Consider the following 19,759-nt stretch of genomic DNA (forward strand, 5'->3'; position numbering starts at 1 on the left):
TGATCAGCTGGAATCAGTTGAATATCGCACTGAGAATAGACGGAGGAGTTGTCGGCATCCAGGAGGTCGGCCTCCCCACTCTTCTTCTCGGGGGATTGTTGCCATGGCTGAATCGATAGTGTTGACCTACTAACATTGGTGGAAAGGCCATAATTTTTTCCTAGATCTTTAAGCATATCTTGATGTTCCCAAAGGTTGATAGTTTCAGTTCTGTTTTCAGTCGATTCATGTGTTTCCAAAGAGATCAAAAGTTCATCACTTGGTAGAATCTTGCAGTATAACTCTTTTTGAGGTGACTTGTTAACCAGTAATAAGTCCATAGGAGGTCTTTGGTTCTCAAAAAAGTGCAAAGTGTGGATATCCAGCTTATCTAAATGTTCCTTGTAACGCCATAGATAATTTGCTGTTTCCGTGGATATAAAAGTAACCACTGCACGAGCCTTGACGTTGTTGAAATAAAGGTATTCAATTTGTTTGATATCACTAATATTAATATTTATATTTAATGACTTTGGTAAAAATTTCTTTAAAAAATTAATAAAATGCCACTTTCTAGAGAGTGGTCTAATACTGCCCCACAGTTTTGGATAGTTTTCAAAAACTAATTTATTCCTAATTAGCACTAAATTCCAACAGGGGGTAAAAGTAGCCGGCTCTGGTAGATGTGGCAACCGATTCTTTAAAAGAACATCCTGCCATGGATCCTGATATGGAACATGACAAGTTGAGTTTATTCTAAGGGGGGGTTCTATAAATTTCCCTTTATTCTGAGATGTAATAGCTTTAGATTGATCGTCTGGTAAACCTCTAGGCATATTCTTTCCAGAGGAGTTATCCTGAGGCATTTTTGGGTTCTGAAGCCCCTTTTTAGTAAGTTCATCCAGTATTTTGAAGGGTCTTTTAAAATTCATCTTGTTGTTTTGGTTTGGCTTTTGAGCCTTCATATTTTTACTCTTTTTTAGCTGGATTGTCGGGTGCCTCTTTTTCTTTTTTGCTCGCGTAGGATTCCGTCGCAAAGGTTTATTTATAGCTAGCCGGTTTGTTGGAGGGACCTGGTCAGTAGATGGCAATAAAACCTGAGAGTTACGATGTATTGATACTAAGGTGGTTAAAAATGAATTACATTCCTTCATATAGTTTTTTTAATGTTCCAAATCCGTTGCCAGCATAAAAAGCCATCCTTTTAAAGATAGTCCATTTAAATCATCTAATATACCACTCTGGTTCTCTTTCGGAGCTTGTGTATCCGTTTGTTCTGCAGGATTAATAATAGAGGAATCCCTGCCCTGCGAGGGTCAGGCATCAGTCTCCAGGGAGTCAGAGGGGAACTTTATATCCGCTGTTGGGGTTATGGCCATCACCGTGTGTTGTATGGCCGAGTCTGCATGCACTTTAATATCAATGACGTCTCTCAATTGTTTAACATCGTGTCTGTCATGCATATCAGCTAGCCCGATTTCATCTGCCAAATTCATTGCCAAAGACTCCCTCTCCGGGCTACCTGGAAGTCCCTTATATGATATAGACCAATCCAGACAGGTTGGGATGTCTTTCCATTCTTGGTCAGCTTTATATTGAGAAGGAGAGGTAAAAAAGCTTGTAATTTTTTGCTGGCCCTTTAACTCTAAGTGGGGGCTTTCGGCATGATGTAATGGAGGTGAAGAAACAGGCTGAATCTTTCCGCATTTTTTTTCTTTTGTTTATTTTCTTTGGATAAACTCTCTAGAGGGGAAGAAAGTCCTAAAGCTTTCCTCTACTTTCTTGTTAATACCATGAAGTGGCCTTCCGACTTCAAAAGTAAAAGTACAAAAAGTAGGGAGGCTTTTTATTAACTGATAGCGTAGAGTGGGAGGAATTCAGGCTTGCTCATTTGTTTGGAAGCAGCCGGTTTTCTTTTTAAGCTCTTTTAACCCCACAGATTCTCCAAGCATATATATAAAATGAAGTCTGCAGAATGTTGAATTACTTTTAAGGAAAATCCAAGTACTAATTAGCCATAATTAGCCATAAATAACTAAGCCAACTGAGCCATCGTGGAAAAGCTCACCCTTCATCAGCGACCGGAACCGGAACTCTCCTCCAATCCTACATCAGATTATAGGTACTGCCATACAAAAATCTTTCCTTACAAGCATAGAACAAGTATAGAACAAATATTATGTGGCAGATATAATAGTGCCTCTTCTGCAGATATATAGGAAAGGTGATGCTTCAAGTAACTACATCACACTACTTACTTACTAATATGTTTTTGTAATTTGCTTTTGAGTTCATTTTTCTGAAAAAGCGCTTGTTGTTGTTATTATTAATAGTAATAGTATTTTATTTAAACTACAAGCTAAAACTTGTAGAGCAAAAAAAGAAAAGAAAAAACAAAGAATAGTTACAAAAATCACAAGAAACAGGTTTTAAATTGTCTTCAAAAAAGAACTATTTGATGCTCCTAGTGGATATCAGCCTAACCCTTTGTGCATGATAGATTTTTAAGCAGGGCCTTAGAGCCAGTGTAGCGTAGTGGTTAAAGTGTTGGACTATGACCTGGAAGACCAGGGTTCAAATCCCCACACAGCCATGAAGCTCACTGGGTGACCTTGGGCTAGTCACTGCCTCTCGGCCTCAGAGGAAGCCAATGGTAAACCACCTCTGAATACCACTTACCATGAAAAACCTATTTGTAGGGTCGCCATAAATTCAGAATCGACCTGAAGGCAGTGCATTTCCATTTTATTAGAAGATATGAAATGTTGCAAAGGGAGTTTCATTTTGGAGAATGTGCTTCCTCAGTTAATCAGGACCCAGGCAGAGTATCATCATCATTATCAATATTATATTTATATCCCTCCCTCCCAAAAGGAGCCCAGGGCAGCTAACAACATGTGATAAAACACTAAAAACATGTTTAAAATTTTAAAAAACAAAACATCTTAAAAAAACACAGTATCTTAAAAATGATTCCAATACAGATACAGACTGGGATAAAGTTATCTACATAAAAGGCATGCTGGAAGAGTAAGGTAGGCATCGAAAAGACAACAGATACAGCACCTATCTGAAGCAAAAACCAAATCAAGGGTGTGCCCTTCCTATATGTCAGACCAGTGACAACTTGAGACAGCCCCATGATCATCATGGAGGCATGAAGTCCCCTAGTCAGAACACTAGAGGCTTCATCAATGTGGTTATTGAAATCACCCAGGACTATTGAACTGAGCTTCTCCAACCCCACACCCAGAACAGCTTTTCCCGCTCAATCAGAGAAGCTGCTGGCAGCAGGATGAATGGTCCCAAGGATCAACCATCTCAGATCCTATGATTGACAGGCGAGTGCTGCCCAGTTGATGCTAACCTGTGATGGCATTTCAGTGGTGTCTTCCCATTTGTGGAATTTTCTCCCCAGTGATATACATCTATCACCATCACTATTAACTTTCAGGAGGAATTTGAAAACATTTCTGTTTACCCAAGCATTTCATGGTTGAAAGGACTGTTCCTGGCAACCTGAAGATCACTGATGAAATAATGTTTTTAAGCTGTTGTTTTAGAATTTTTTTTTAGGAGAGCCAGTGTGCTGTAGTGGTTAAGGTGTTGGACTACGACCTGGGAGACCAGGGTTCAAATCCCTATATAGCCATGAAGCTCACTGGGTAACCTTGGGCCAGTCACTGCCTCTCAGCCTCATGAAAACCCTAGTCATAGGATTGTCATAAGTTGGAATCAACTTGAAGGCAGTACATTTATATTTTTAACTGTGTTTTAGAATGTTTTTAGTTGTAATTATATTTTGGAATGTTTTTTAACCTATTTTTAATATGATTTTTCTTTTCCTTGTTAAATTGTTTTGTTTATGTCATTCTGGACTCCTTTGGGAGGAGGGGCATGATATAAATTCAATAAATAATTATAATAAATAGTACACCAGCAGCAACCGTTGTTTACTGTCTTGGCCCAATACTAAGGAACAGGCCCTCACAGCCAGCTCCAAGACAAAGTAGTTTCCTGGTGATAGAGATGGAAGTTTTATGGACCAGAACAACTCCCCACCCCATTTCTGCAGCCCATGCTGAGGTTACAGCAAGTATCCAGGTCCTCAAAGCAGGGTCAGATCAACTCCTCTCAGCTCACCCATCCAGGTCTCAATACACACCAGATCAGCACCCTCATCCATGATCAAATAATAGATGAGTGTGGCCTTAATGTGTACCAATCTGGCATTAAACAACAGCATGCATAGGCCAGTGGGCACAGCAGATGAGCAACCAGGAACCCATCTATGGGAAAAGTGGGGGTCAGGAACAAGGCATCAAGAGCCTTGTCCTTATTTTCCATGGTAGTGTATCACCTTCCCATGGCTACCATGATCACTGAAATTGGAGTGGCATCACCCATGTCCCTCCTTCTCAAGACTTCTCCTAAACACATGATATAAATGACAGCATCCCAGTTTACGGCTTTATTGTCATGGCCCAATCGGAGGACTCATCAGACGAGGATGACTCGGGAGTAACAGCAGCAGACCCAGAAGGAGAAACGGAGGAAACTCCTGAGAACCCAGCTCCTTCTCCTCCTCAGCTGCAGAGCACCCCAGACACAGCTGAAGCCCTTCAGCCAGACACAGACAGTGAACAGGATACTCCCCCCTCACCTGCAGAACGTAGACAGCAGAAGGTCAGGCAGAAGAGGGGCAGGCCTGTCCACTTAAGGCCAAAACGCTGAGGGCTCACACCTGCTGACAAACCTGCTCCTTAAAAGACAAACCTTGGCTTCAGCTTGTTGCTGACTACAGCGTCAGGCGTGGCTTCGTGTGTTTCCAGATTCCCTGAACCTTATCTTGGACTGACCCCTTGGTAATTGAACCCGGATCTCTACTGACCTCGCTTCTGGACTTCTGGCTTGGCACGTAAGCTTGGAAAGGGCCTTGCCCTTATCACGCTTCAACCTCGTTAGCCTGGCAGATTTACGACCAGGCTGCCAGCTAAGGACTTTCCCGCCCTGGTAAATACCCAGGAATTTCCAGCCTCCGCCTGCACTGCTGTCTCGGTGCAGAGCTGACATTTATAAACCAAAATCACCACTTTGAATTGGGCCCAGAACAAATTAATAGCCAGTGCACATGTTAAAAAAAACAGATGAAATATGTGTATGCCAAATCAAACCAATTCACAGCCAAGCAGCATGATTCAGCAAACCTCACACAGAACACATTACAATGACATAATCTCGAAGTCAGCAAAGTATGAATGATAGTGGTCAGGTCTTAGTAGTGGGCCCAACTGGTGTAGAAGATGAAGATGATAAAAGGTATTCCAGCCCCACTTCTACCTAAGATCTCTGGAGCAATACTGGCTCCAAAAGTACCCCCAAGCCACAAACATTATCCTTTCAGGAAAGGATTGTCCTGTCTAGAACAGACCTTTTCCCAGCTGCCTCGTCCACTGACTCTCCCACTGTCATCTGTTCTGTTTTATCTGGATTGAGTTCATGTTGATTAACCTCATCCAGCATCACTGATACGAGACACACACATCCAGGGATGCCACTGTTTCATCTGGGTCTGATTTGTGTTATCAGCATATTGATTATATCAAACCGCAACACCACCTCCCCAAGCCCCACCGTGAATCATGGACGAGTTACAGAATTATGACATGAGGAAGCTTTTCCCTTCATTGTGATTTTAATTTTGTGAAGAACTCCAAGAATATTACTGTTGAAAGCTGGTGTGATGCAATAAGCGAGAGGGTAACATGTGAATTTCTGATTCAAATTTTGCCCAGCCAAGATTAGGTGGCCTTTATGTAAGCTGGTATGTTTGTCTTGGTGCCTCAATATGGGGACAGTAATACTCTCCATTGATTTCATTGGGTCCAGTGTTGAGTATGACTTGATACAACCCAAATTACACATAGCCCTTTGAACGCTAAACTAATGATATATTAAGGCTGTCAATCACAATCATGGTAATAGCATTCACTGCTCACTGTAAACAGATATTAGATTATAATACAACAACATCAAAGTATGTAGTAAGCCTAAGTACCACAGCTAATTTCCCTAAATGTTTCCTAAAAGACATGAAGCTAACATAATTTAGGAAACAATCATGAGCCTGGTACATATGAAACTATTAATGGATATAGTTAATGGATACAGTGTATTTGCTTCAGGATATTCTTTATTCTGAAAATGGTAGCCTGATGTGTGAAGAACCATGACTTAGCACTTGAAAATTTTGGCACTTGGATAGTAGAAATCCAGAAACACTGAGTGGTATCCAGCTAAGTCATATTCGGTGTACACCGACTGAAATCAATGGGCTTAAGTTAGTCATGATTATCTTAAGCCCATTGATTCCAGTAGTTCTGCTCCAAGTATGATTTAATCAGATACCAACCACTGAATTTGGTTTCCCATCTCTATGAAAAGGCAAGAGAGAAGCAGCATTCCCAGGTTCTGGCTTTCTGGACTTGATCTGACTATCAAAGGTCACAAAAGGAATTAGGCACCATTAGGCAGTCCTTTCCAGGGGGGTTCAGTAGCATGATTGGGCAGATCCTGCCCAGAAGGATTTGGCCAGAGACTTTGAACCTTGCCAGAGCAGACAAAACTAGGCTAACAGAGCTGTAGACAAGATTGTGGCTTGGCATGAGAGCATGGTTATTGCAAAGCTGGGCACTGCCAAAGGAAAGTCCCATCTCTTTAGGGAACATGATATTTGTTCATTGGAGGAAGGCTGAAAGCTTTTAACTGAGGGACATGGTAAGAAATATCAAGGCTTTGTGATTTCCTTTTGGAAAGGAGAAGGAGCCAAGGTAAGCTGATCCCTTCCGATGGCAGAAGGAACAGTATAGAAGTGGAAGAAGCCACCCAGGTGATTAGAGCAGTACATTCATGTTGACTGAGGTGGGGGAAAGCAGCACGCTCATGAGACTGAAGCAGCTCAAGAATGCACTGCTACTCAGAGTAAGGGTGGGATACAGCCTGCAGGGTTTTAGTAGCTCATTTCAGGAACCTACTTTATACCTGCTTCTCTCTGTGAGGAGAGTGGGTTACCATTCAACAGGTATAGCTCAATTTTGATCTTTTTGTATGTGGGGGGGTCATTGCAGCTGACTAGCCATGCTCTTTTCCCTGAGCAATTCTTTGAGATACGTTAGAACTACCCACCCACCCCCAATATTGGTCTTGGCAGATACCCATATACCAAATTCTTTAAATAAAGTTGTGGCAAATTCAATCCCATTTATTGGCATGCAGTTACTTTTTTTCTTGCATACCTACCGGGGGGGGATATGAGTAGGCTTAAAGATTGTAGACATTGTCATACTATGAATTTGTCATGTGACTTGACTTAGTTTCTAGCAACCATTCTCATAAACTTATAATATAAATTTGCAGTAGCATTCCACTCCAAAATTTGCGTGTATGTTATCCATAGGAAGTGATTTCTCATCAACCAGCAAATAGTTCAGCTTCTATAGTGAAAAAGAGGATTAGATGTATTAATAGTCATCAGTGATTCTGTTAAGATTCTTCTACAGCAGAGTGCTAAGATGTGTTGTAAAGCTGAAAGGATGGCCTTGTGTCTGACCTTTGATCTCTTTGCTTTCACTTTCAGGAGTTGGAATTTTCCAATCTGTTTGCAGTCCTGCATTGTATCCACTCGTTCTTTGCTGCCAAAGTGGCATGTTTGGACCCACTCTATGTTGGCAGTCAAGCTGTTGCTGCTGCTACTACTACTACTACTACCACTACCACTACCACTAGTGCTGCTGTTGCTACATCTTCTGACACTAGCAAATTGAAGTATACGACTTGATAGCTCCCATTTCTGTACCTGCAACTTTTCAGGAGTACATAAGACTATGTATACAAACTAGTCATCAGACTTGGAGAACAGCAAGCAAGAGAAATGACTCAAGGCAAGTGGCAGTTTTCAGAAGAGCGTGGTCACATGGGATCATGAATTAAATCTCACTTTTACAAGGCATCAGTACACAATCCCAGCCAGAAATCCCTGAAGTGGATAAAGATGCTTTTAGTATAATCTGATTGTGCTTTGAATGGCTTTGGAAAGAAAAGAAACAAACATAAACAAATGACACAACACTGCACCTAAGTATTTAATACGATTTTGAGATCTCCATAATAATAGACATTTTCTTGTTCCCAGGTGTTTTTATATGACAGCTTACTGAGCTCTAGATCTGAACTAATGGCCTCTTGTTAGACTATGAATGACAAGCAAGAGACATCAGTGTGTAGCAACAAGAAAGTGATCATGAAAAGATGCTACTATATTTCCTTAGAAAAGAAAGCACTTTAAGTACGGTTGCAAATTCATATTTCTGCCCTTTCGACAAAGAATCATGCTCATTCTTAATTTTGCTTCTATCCCATTCTTGTAATAATAGTATAGCCATATTAGGCCAACAGTTTTTAAAAAAGGAAATCTAAGCATGATGAAGCCATCTGCTATTGAAGCCTATAATACTTAAACCACTTAGACCTTGCTCTCACAATCAGCAGGTGAGATGGAAATCTTTTAATTCTCAGACTGCAGTTGGGGGTTCACAAAGTGCTCTGCCAGTAGTGGCTATCAGGGCGGTGCGGAAAAGGCAGTGCTGCAGACCTTGCTTCCCAATGCTGCACATTACTGCTGGTTAGCAAGAGGGAGGGGGGAGGGGCAAAGCAGTGGGGAGCTTGACGTAGTGCAGGCACCACCTTGATCAATTCTACTACTATGCCCACATCGTACCAAACTCCCCACTGCCTTGCCCACTGTCTCTTGGTAACCAGCAACAATATGTAGTATTGGGAAACTAGGGCAACCTCACCCCCCCCCACTGGCCGCCACTGCATACAAGGGAGGGAGGGAATCTCTGCATGTAGAAAAATAGGTGTGAGGGTGAATGATTGTAGCATAACTTTATCCCTGTCATGCTCATTTTATCTCTGTGTGAATATATTTCAGTGGGAATCATTTTGTCATCATGAGCCCCTTCCTGCAGTCTGGAGTCTTAGAAACTAGATACGGGTTTACTTTGTACCTACTTCATGTGAGACCTGGGTCTCAGTTCAAGAGTAATTCCACTGAGTTAATTTGAACTACACAGAAATTGTGGTTTGAGGATCATGGCCTTAAGCCCACAAAACTTTTTTTTTCTTTCTAGATACAGATTCTCTGTTGTTAGTGAAAATCTGGTAACATTCAGAATAGTTTTAATTATGAATGAATTACCAATGTTAAACCTGTTTAATTATGTCTTTTATTATTCAGTTTTATAGAGAAGTGTATTTTAATCTACCAGGCTTTGTTCTCAAATCCCACATATTATATTTTGTTACAGGCACAATAAAGGTTGCACAAGGCTTCACTCTTAAATCTGATTTTCATATTACCAACAGGAAACCAAGTATGGAATTCATTTACTCTTTTGTATTTTAATTAACAGCTGTTAAAAAATGACCTTACAAAAAGCAAGATTTCTTGTAAGTTAAATGGAACTTCTTTCCCATCACAGTATTTGTAGTAAAACGTGGAAAGTTTTGGAAAAACCTTAAAATATTCCTGTCACTCACTTTTGTGTCACATAAAACTAGCCCACAAAGCAGGACCATAGGCCCTTTTCAAAGATCTTATGTATGGAGGCAGCAGGCTCTGCCTCTGTTCATCATGCATTCATTGTGCTATCTGAAAAGACCTCCATGTATAGGAGGACTCTTCATTAGTTTGGATATACTGGAAAAGCAGCATTCCCCAATATGATAAGAATTTAGCCCTCTTTGCATACGCTGTATGCAGAGAAGTGTTTTCAAACAGTACATTGAGCACATATACATCAGGAGGCAGAGCCTTCCACTGGGATTTAACCCTCCCATGTGCACTGATTGTTCATGTGTAAAATGTCTGAAAAGAGTGGTATGCTTTACATGTCTTTTTAAGAATTGTATTTTATGATGAATGTAGAGATGAACTTTTTTATTATTTTACACACACACACACACACACACACACACAGTGTATATAACACTGATCAGGTTCCAAAGAGCCATTGTGAAATATCTTTTTCTCAGATACGTTTAGTTCTGCACTGGGCACAATCCAGTACACAATTAAGTGTGCAGATACCAGATTAAAATCAATCCAATGAAGTGTGTTCAACAATGGAGATTGTCCCCCATTGCCCTTATACCAGGACTAGGCAACATGTGATCCATGATCTAATTTCATGAGGGTGGCAAAGAAGGGAACAAACTACTAGGATAGGGGATAGCGTAGGGAGAGAGCTTCACCCACATTTAGCTCTGGCACAATCCAGTTTCAGGTCCAGGGCAGGGGTGGGTAAAACAGTCAAATTCCATTTCTCTCAGTTTCTCACTTCTCCAATCTTCAGTTCTCCACATCAGTTTTTTAAAGTCCTCATGAAAATTCATCAGCATTTTACTGTTAATTTCTCCTAATATACTGTCTTGCCCAGTGTAGCTATTTTTGCAAAGCAATCTGCCCTAATATAATGCATTTTTGTATGCTAATTTCAGTAATATATGCATACTTTACCCCAGTACGTGTATTTTTATACACATTACTTGGCTGGAAAACTATATTGCAAAATTTGGAGAAGTGCACGTTGAAGCATGTTTCTTTTTCAGATTGCACATTGTTTTTGGAAATCTGAATTAGATAGGTTCACCTTTAAATGTGAACTGCATTGAATTTCTTCTTCACCCCGCTCCAAAGCAGTGTTGTCCGTGATAGAAAATGGTTGTCCACCTTGCCTTCAACACAGAGTTTTGAGGGAGATTTCAGATCTGTCCATCTTCAGAGTCTTCTTTACTTTCTCAAAAATGGTCCTTCCCTCCCTTTCAAAAAATGATCCTTCTCTCCCTTTCCCCCTCTGACTTTGCTTTGCTGGAGTTTTATTTCAGAAAGAAGTTTTAAAGCCCCATTGTCCATGTGTTCAATAGATAAAATGAGATGGACCAGCCCTATGCTGTCTTAAATAGAACACTGTAACTCACCATCTAACATGTGGCGCATATACATTACATAGCAGGATGGTAGCCTGCTCCTGCTTAACTACCCTTGTGCAATATTTTATTTACTAATTATTCTATAATTTCTAGTTCTTTTTGAAATTATTTTGAGAGAAATAACAGCAAGATTAAGGTATGTTAGTTGATCCAAAGTCTCCATAAGGATGAGTCATTAATTGTAGGCATTATATTAAAACTTCATAGGAGGGTTGGGGGGGTAATATTTTATAAATCATGATGGGATCCAAATAACACTGTACTAACCCAGTGTGGTTTTTTTCATTTTTTTTTAAAAGCTTAGCCTCACAACTAATCACACAATACTTCAGATGCTTACCTAGTTTCAAAACAGCTTACCAACAAAAATAATCCCCCTTTGTGCTTCATCCTTTGTGAAAGAGGGAGCATGTACATTCAGCACCATATGACTGATGACTTGTGTGAGCTGAATAATTTCACCTGATCTTCATGACCCATTCCTGCTTTTGAGAGATGAGGGCTTATATCACTGAATCAAGCATGCAACTTAGGCACAATTTTCCCTGCTCGCACAAGATGTCATTCTTGTGGTGCCAGGTAAGCAGGCTCTTGACACCAGTCTGACTACATTAAGGATATTTCTGCAGGCTCAAATGTTTCAGCTCATCATCTTGGCTTGTAAGGAAAGGCAGGATATGGAGGTTTTAAATGACTATACTAATACATCTTGGACTTACAAAACTAGTGTCCTGGGTCTCTGGATCCTGTATAGAACATGCAGTGATTTGAGAATTCTGTAATAGTCTGTAATGTTTTGCAATTCAAAATTTTAGCCAAGATGTGACAGAACCTTTTCTCGCTATCTTGCCGGTGATACATCAAAGCATTCAAAGGACCACACACACACATACACACGGGGGGGGGGAGATATTCCAGTTGATTCTATGTATTCTGAAGGCCCTATTGTGAAACTGCCACAATAAAGAGATCTGAACTGTTGCCATTAGAGCTGTAAATCAATAACAAAATGTACACTGCTTCAGTAGGAACAATGGCAAGCCAAGTACATTTCTGAAAATGCTTTTACCTTGCATGCCTTCAAGAATAGTAGTCACTGGCTCACTTTGAAGTTGATGTGAGGATTAGCATTCATTAATGGGAATTATCATGAGTGTGCCTTAAAAACATCCGTCTTTACATTTAGTTACAGTACACAGTTACAGTGCTCTCCATACTAATACCTTCTCATACTGGCAACTAAACTGTCTTCTCTGTGAATCCAAAAGTAAGATTCTTGAAACGATGACATAATCGGTAAAAAAATAACATATATTACAAATAGATTTGCTATATAATTAGGAGATGACTCACATATTCATATTTTTCAAACAATATCTTGTGGTAGCTTGTTTGGGCGGCATATCTAGCATTGTTTGACTGCCTTATTTGTATCTGCCTATGGGAGGCAAGAATGGATGTGATAAGTTCACACTTTATTATTATTATTTTAATTGGTCTATTTTAGAAACTACTTTTAAAAAAGGATGCTGCTGTACTCAAAGTATTCATTAAGAGCATTTTTGATACTATATAAAATGCATCTTCAGAAAGCTTATAATACAGAAAAGTAAAAATTAGATTTTTTAAATATATATACTGTATATGTATATGGTCACTCAAATGAACATATGAAGGTGACTTATATTGCGTCATACTTTGAGACTAACTGGCCCACTATTGACTACTGTAGTAGCTACTCTTCAAGGCCTTTGGCAGAGACCTGCTATCAGAGATCTTTTTAGTTGGATATGATAGGGATTGCACCTGAGACATTCTGTATGAAAAAATGTGCTCTTCCATCAAGCAATGGCTCTGCTTGGTTCAAGTGAGTTAAGGATTGTAACTGGCTTCATTTTATGAAAGCATCTATTCATATATTGCAAAATGCTGTGACAGAATCATGAGAGTCTTTTGCTTCTTATATGTTGTATATATTGTGCTGTCCCGATTATCCTTAATTTACTATGAATGTGGTATTCAGCTGTCTGTATGGTGATGCTTACAACATAATTTCTGAAAATTATTCTGATATTTACATAAGCAGATGGTCAATGGCTGCAATCCTGAGGTCTATATGTGCCAGGGCACTGTCAATGCTTGTGTCTTTCTCTCTAGCATTCCCAGGCAGCAGCTTCCAATGTACTGGCTCATGCTGTGTGAACAAACTTGTTTTAATCTTAGAGGAGGATTAAAATCAATTGAATGATTTTCAAGGTCACATCACCTCATGACCAGGAATGCTATAGTGAAAGCTGTGGGCATATGCATGCCTTAGGACTTTGGTCTTCTACTAATGAGTCACACTTTGACCTAAGGTGGGTCACAGCAGTGATGTCACCACCCTGTGTGTGTATGTTTAGGAGAAAGACAGAAAGGATGTCTTTAGTTGCAAAGGGAGATTCCTACACCTTTAAAAATGTGTGTAGAAAGGGGAATTTCAGCAAGCATAGCTTTTCTCACCTCTACTTGAAAAACATCTACCAAAATTTCATCTTGCTGTGCAACACTTAAATCAGGGCTGGGAAACCTGTGGCCCTCCAGTTGTTGTTGAACTCCAACTCCCATCTTCCCTGACCATTGGCCATGCTGGCTGGGGCTGATAAGAGCTGCAGTTGAACAACATCTAGAGGATCACAGCTTCCCCATACCTAACTTATAGGTAGTGTAGCCCACAGCCTCTCCTTACATCTGATGGCAGGAAGTCAGACACATATGGTTTAAAAATATGGAAGTGCGTATTATGTTGCAGGATGTAGTTAAAGATGGGCCTTGGGTCTAAAAGTCTAAAGGCGACTGCCCTGTGGCATTGGAATGGTGAGTTATTTATTTATTTATTATTTGATTTATATCCCGCTCTTCCTCCCAGCAGGAGCCCAGGGCAGCAAACAAAAGCACTAAAAACACTTTAAAACATCATAAAAACAGACTTTAAAATACATTAAAACAAAACAACTTTAAAAACATTTTTAAAAGCTTTGAAGACATCTTTAAAAGGTTAAAAAACATATTGTTTTTTAAAAAAAAGATTTAAAAACATATTGTTTTTTTTAAAAAATTTAAAAACATATTAAGAAGCAATTCCAACAAAGAAGCAGACTGGGATAAGGTCTCAACTTAAAAGGCTTGTTGAAGGAGGAAGGTCTTCAATTGGCGCCAAAAAGATAACAGAGATGATGCCTGTCTAATATTTAAGGGGAGGAAGTTCCACAGGAAGTTTCCATAATCTGAATGAAAGCTCTATATTCTGATAGGCTTTGCATAATGAAAATATGGAATATGAACATTTTATGGATAACATTGCCTTGTAAACATGAACAAAGATGTACATCTTTTTTGTATAATGGGACATGCTTTATAAGTTGCAGAACTGTGGTTTGGAATTAAAATTATCAGCAGGACAATACTGCTGAAACTGAACATAAAGATGCATAAAGTGCACAAAGATTTGAAATTCTTAATTGAAAGGGGGGAAAGGAGGGAAATGGGTCATTAAAATAACATGGATAAATTATTTGCATGCATGTTCCACTTTAGAAATTATTTTCTCCACATACATCTTGAAAGAGAAAAGCTGCCTTTGCATGTTATTTGCATAAATTGGGCATTGCACAATTACTGGGGAATGGAGTGAACTCCTGTCCTGTCCTGGTCTCAGGCACATAATTGGTCCCACCTCCGGATGGTCACAAATTAACACAGTTGTCTGCAGTGAAGCAGCTTATGCATGAGCACCTGATTGTTAGGCTTCTTAATTAAAGACAAGCATACTAACATGGGGACCCCTAGGGGTGGTGCCAGCAGTGTGTATGGGGCCAGGAGTATTGCTCTGCTTCCCAATCATCACATGATACCTCTTCGTGCAAATACTGTGAAGGGAACTAAAGTGCTGCTCAGTTGTAAGCTCTAGAGAAGCCTTTCCCAACCAGTGTGCCTCAGATGATGTTGGACCACAACTCCCATCTTTCCTGACCATTGGCAATGCTGGCTGAGGCTGATGGGAGTTGTGGTCCAACAACATCTGGAGGCACACTGGTTGAGAAAGGCTGCTCTAGAGGAACCAGTAACCTTTTCCAAAAGCATATCTCTCTCCTGGGTCCCCTCTGAACTAGCAGTAAGCTCTTAAGGCTCTTTTCCTTGCCTCTATTTTATTTTTTTATTATCATTAATTTTTATTCAAATTTTCAAAGACAAAAAAAAAACACAAAACAAAAATAATTAAACAATAAAATAAAATGTTGACTTCCAATTTGTCGCAGATCAGTTATAAGTCTACAATATATAACAATCCTGTCTCCTAAATTATATTATAAAATCACTTTCCTCCAGTAGTTATCTTAATTAATCATCAAATCTCATAGACATTACTTTATTCTTCCCACAAAAAGTCAAAGAGAGGTTTCAGTTCCTTGAGAGATATCTTTCAATTTTTCTCCAAATAAACATGTCGATTAATCCATCTCATTCAAATCTGTTAGGTCCAATAATTTCAATAGCCATTCTCATTATCAATGTTAATTCCATCTTCTATCTTCAATAATCCTATTAAGTCCAATAATTTCAGTAACCATTCTTCCATTATCAATAATCCTATTGAATCCAATAATTTCAGTAGCCATTCTTCCATTATCAGTATCCCATAATAATCTTGTTGTCATAGTCATAATCCAAATAAATATATAGATTAATCCGTCTCGCCAAACCTGTTTGAGCCAATAATTTCAATAGCCATTCTTCCATTATCAATATTAATTCCATCTTCCGTCTTCAATAGTCCTGTTCAGTCCAGTAATTTCAGTATCCATTCTTCCATTATCAGTATCCCATATTAATCTTGCTGTCATAGCCATAGTCATATAGTAAGAGTCTGATGGGAATTTCCTTTATCACAAATATTTTCTTGCCATCAATTCTGAATATGTTGCTAAAATATTGTTGTAAAGTCATATCTCTGTTCTTCTCTTTTACAAAATGCACTGGCTCATCTCTTAAGAATTTTTCCATTGTCACATATCTGTAGTCCATTCCATAGATTTTTTCTATGTCAAGCTCCATCACATCATTCCAGTCCAAAAAATTATCCAAGACATTAATAACTTTATCTCTGTTATCTTCATTAATTTCTACAGAGACAACGTTGATTTCCAAACAGTAAACTTTATTTCTAGTATCCATAAACTCCAGATCTTTTTCCAATTTCACATTTGTTCCAATCTCCAGAGCTTGTATCTTCCCTTTAGTTTTTCTTTTTTCATTTCTAATCTCATCAACTATTTCTTTAAACTCCTGCGTCATTTTACTAAATTCATTTTTCATCTCCTGTCTACCCTGTCTCAGGGTTTGTTTTGTTATCTCAATCTCATCCATTATTTTCTGAAACATAATTTCTTCCATGGTCTCAGCCACTTTCCTGATTGCCATTCTTAAAACCACAAAAACAAAAATTATTTCAGTCACAATTGGGTTAATATTCCAGGCTTGATGAGGTCACAGTGTAGACAGTAAAGCCTGCCTTATCTCTTATATTCAGGAATACAAAACAAATTTAGTTCCCAGCTTCAAAAGAGTTAGTAGCGTCGTGATCAAGCAGATTCGTCAAAATGAAATAGACCAAAAAAAAATAGTCCCAGACATATAATGCTCCAAAGTTCATAAATCAAATTTATTTATTTCTTTTCCCTCCTCGAAATAGAAATCCCTCTTCCGTTTATATCTTTAGAATGCACTTCCCGGCCAGCTTTTTGCAATAAAAACTAAGATAGGCTTTTTCAGTTTCTTTCCTCCTTAGTTTCGTGAATAACAGAGAAAATTTTTAACTCCCCCAGCAGTTCTTATATAGCCGATTCATTGACAAATCTCTTTTTTGCTGCAACGATTTAAACCAAATGAAAAAAAAATATAGAAAGAAGGATGCTTGCTTGTTTAAGTTCGTTTTCTTTGAAGAAAAGATAAATGTGTCACTTAGTCAGTTAGAGCTTGATGGACGTCCTCCGGCATTGCTGGCTGAACCTTCTCTCATAAATTAATGAGATCCAGTCCTCCCAAACAAAAACAGGCTTTAATGGTTAATCTCTACGTTTTTCCCTGCCCGGGAAAAAATCATCACCAGTCAAAAAAGAACGTTCTGACTGATTTATACTGAAAAAGTTTCTTCTGAGACGAGAGCTTGTCTCAAAAAGCAGGCACAAGCGAAGTCATCCTTCCCGGAAGTCCTCCTTGCCTCTATTTTAAAAGACTGACTACCTTTGGGGTATTTCATCTGATTCAAAGACAGCTGTTCTTTAAAAATATGAGGGGCATCAAAGAGCGTTTGAGCACATCTTTACTCTAGGCAAAAGGGATAATCTTGTGCATGCATCCACAGTAGGGTTGCCAGGTCTCTGGTTTTCACCTGGAGACTCTGGTTTTTGGGATCATCTCTGGGTCTCTGGGTGAGTCACCTTAATCTCTGGAGTCTTAGTTTTCATTTTTTAAAAAAATAAAGTTTCTAGGTGGTCTGGTTCAAAAGATATAAATCAAAATGTCAGGGGGGCCCCCGCAACTTCTGTTAGTACCAGCTGCTCTAATCCCTGCCGTTTCAGGTTTTTAGCCAATAATTAAAGTTGGGTTTGTGATTGACAAGATTTGTTGACCCACAGGCAATACCTAAACTCCATTCTGTGAACAGTTTCCTTTTCCTGCTTGTCTCACAACAGGAAACCAGTAAACTAAATATATAGCTTTCAGTAGCATAAAGAGTACTTTCTCTGTACAGGATTGGGGTGTGCTTCTGAGTAAACATGCATATGATTACACTACAACAGAAGATCACAGCAGGATGTTGGTGGGCATACATAGTAAACAATTATAGTTATAATAAAAGTGTACATGCAGGTTTTTAAAAATTACTTTCCAAAATGGCATATTATACATTTTATCTTTCAAATAATTTTTGAACAGAAGTTTTTAAATGTGTACATGCTGCAGTGTTATACTTTTCTAATGCAGGAGTCAAACAAGTTTAAATTTTACTGAACTGTTGAAGAGGGCAGTTTATTTGTTTTATACATAACCTATTTTGAAAGCCTTCCCAGTATGAAGCTTTTCTGGGAGTAAAGCTGCAATGCTAATTCCATATTCCTGGGAGTTAACCCCATTGAATTCAGTAGGACTTACTTTTGAGTAGACATGGTTAGGAGTGTGCTGAAAATCAATGGAACTTTTGATTTAACATAAAAAGGATTGTGTTGTAAATCTTCCTCTCACCCTCCAATCCTTTTTTTTAAAGCAGTTAGGCAGGGCTTACTTAGGTTTCACCTCTTTTATTTGGCAGGAAACTAATACTTTTTTAAATGTTCTACAATTGCCAACTTATTTTGACAATAAACTACTATATGGGGTGTATGTATTTTTACATTTCGAGTATGTGTGCATATGGAATATTTCTAACAACCCTGTGAGGTAGGTTTGGAAACCAAGGCAGCTCACAGCAAGAAATAAATCCATTTAAAATTCAATAACCATAAAACAAGTATAAAAGTGTTGCAAAACTGCTTGAAGTGTCATGATTCTGAATTTTGGATTGGGTGAATAAAGTTCCTTATCACTGAATTGCAGTCCTGTGCATGCTTTCCTGTCTGAGTAAGCCCCATTCGGACTTTCTTCTGAGTAAACATGCATAGGATTGCACAATAAATATAAATACATTTACAGGTTGTGTAAATAATAAACATTGTTGATGTTCATGCTTATATAAACATTTCTTCATACTATGTCTTGTTATGTATCTGATTTCATACTATGGTTGTAAATTATTATTTCCTCTACATTTTAAGTGTGCCCTTCTTCCTTGGGGTGATTATGCTCTCCTCTATTGTTTTCACCCTGTGGGGCAGATTAGACTGAGAGATGGTTCATAGCCCATGGTCACACAGTAAACCTTGCAGCTTATTTCCATCTCAAAATTTAATGAAAATGATTAATATGCAGGCAAAGTTTTTGAAGTAATGCAGATCCACATAATACATTTAAAGCACATCCAACTCGCATTTAAAGCACATGACTTCCTCCAAAGAATCCTGGGAAGTGTAGTTTCCCCCTCACAGTTATAGTTCCCACCACCCTTAAACTACAATTCCCATGATTTGGTGGTGGGATTCATGTGCTTCAAATGCATGTTGAATGTGTTTTAAATGCATGGTGTGGATCTGCCCTAGTATGCTGTGCGTTCATTCATTATTTATGTATTGCATTTGTATACCACCCCATAGCCGAAGCTCTCTGAGTGGTTTACAACAATTAAAAACATTAAAAACAAATATACAGATTTAAAAACACATTTTTAAAAAACAATTTAAAAACACATGCTAAAATGCCTGGGAGAAGAATTGAATTGAAAACAATAATTTTAAAAGATACTTTTTTAAACAAGGCTGTAGCTCAGTGGTAGGGTACATGCCTTGCATGCAAACAGGGCCGGTTCTAAAGGGTGGCCAAGTTGGACACTGGCCCGACGGCCCCTGGAGCTACAGGGGGGCCCTCAGCTGCCCCTCCCATGATCTGCGCCTCCCCATGTCCCCCCACGTCTCCCCACTTACCTGTCTGCTGTCTTTTACCATTGTCATTAACTAAGATGGCGGCCACAGTTTCCCTAAGGTACTGAAGCCCCTGCTGCCATCTTAGTTGATGGCAGAGATGAGCGTGTGAAGCA

The 19,759-nt window shown here is 39.0% G+C and overlaps 1 protein-coding gene across 6 annotated transcripts in view; it reads left to right on the forward strand.

Annotated features, from left to right (window-relative positions):
- SNTG1 (syntrophin gamma 1) overlaps window positions 1–9,513 on the forward strand; it is a 468,099-nt gene extending 458,586 nt beyond the window's left edge. For all 6 annotated transcript variants that reach the window (XM_061598525.1, XM_061598581.1, XM_061598554.1 and 3 more), the window contains one exon: window positions 7,616–9,513. In XM_061598525.1, the coding sequence (XP_061454509.1) occupies window positions 7,616–7,816 (201 nt within the window). In that variant the 3' untranslated portion in view covers window positions 7,817–9,513. The remainder of the gene's footprint in view (window positions 1–7,615) is intronic.
- The last annotated feature ends 10,246 nt before the right edge of the window (window positions 9,514–19,759 follow it).

The sequence above is a fragment of the Rhineura floridana genome, chromosome 1 (genome assembly GCF_030035675.1).
Source record: "Rhineura floridana isolate rRhiFlo1 chromosome 1, rRhiFlo1.hap2, whole genome shotgun sequence".
In the NCBI taxonomy this organism is placed as follows: domain Eukaryota; kingdom Metazoa; phylum Chordata; class Lepidosauria; order Squamata; family Rhineuridae; genus Rhineura; species Rhineura floridana.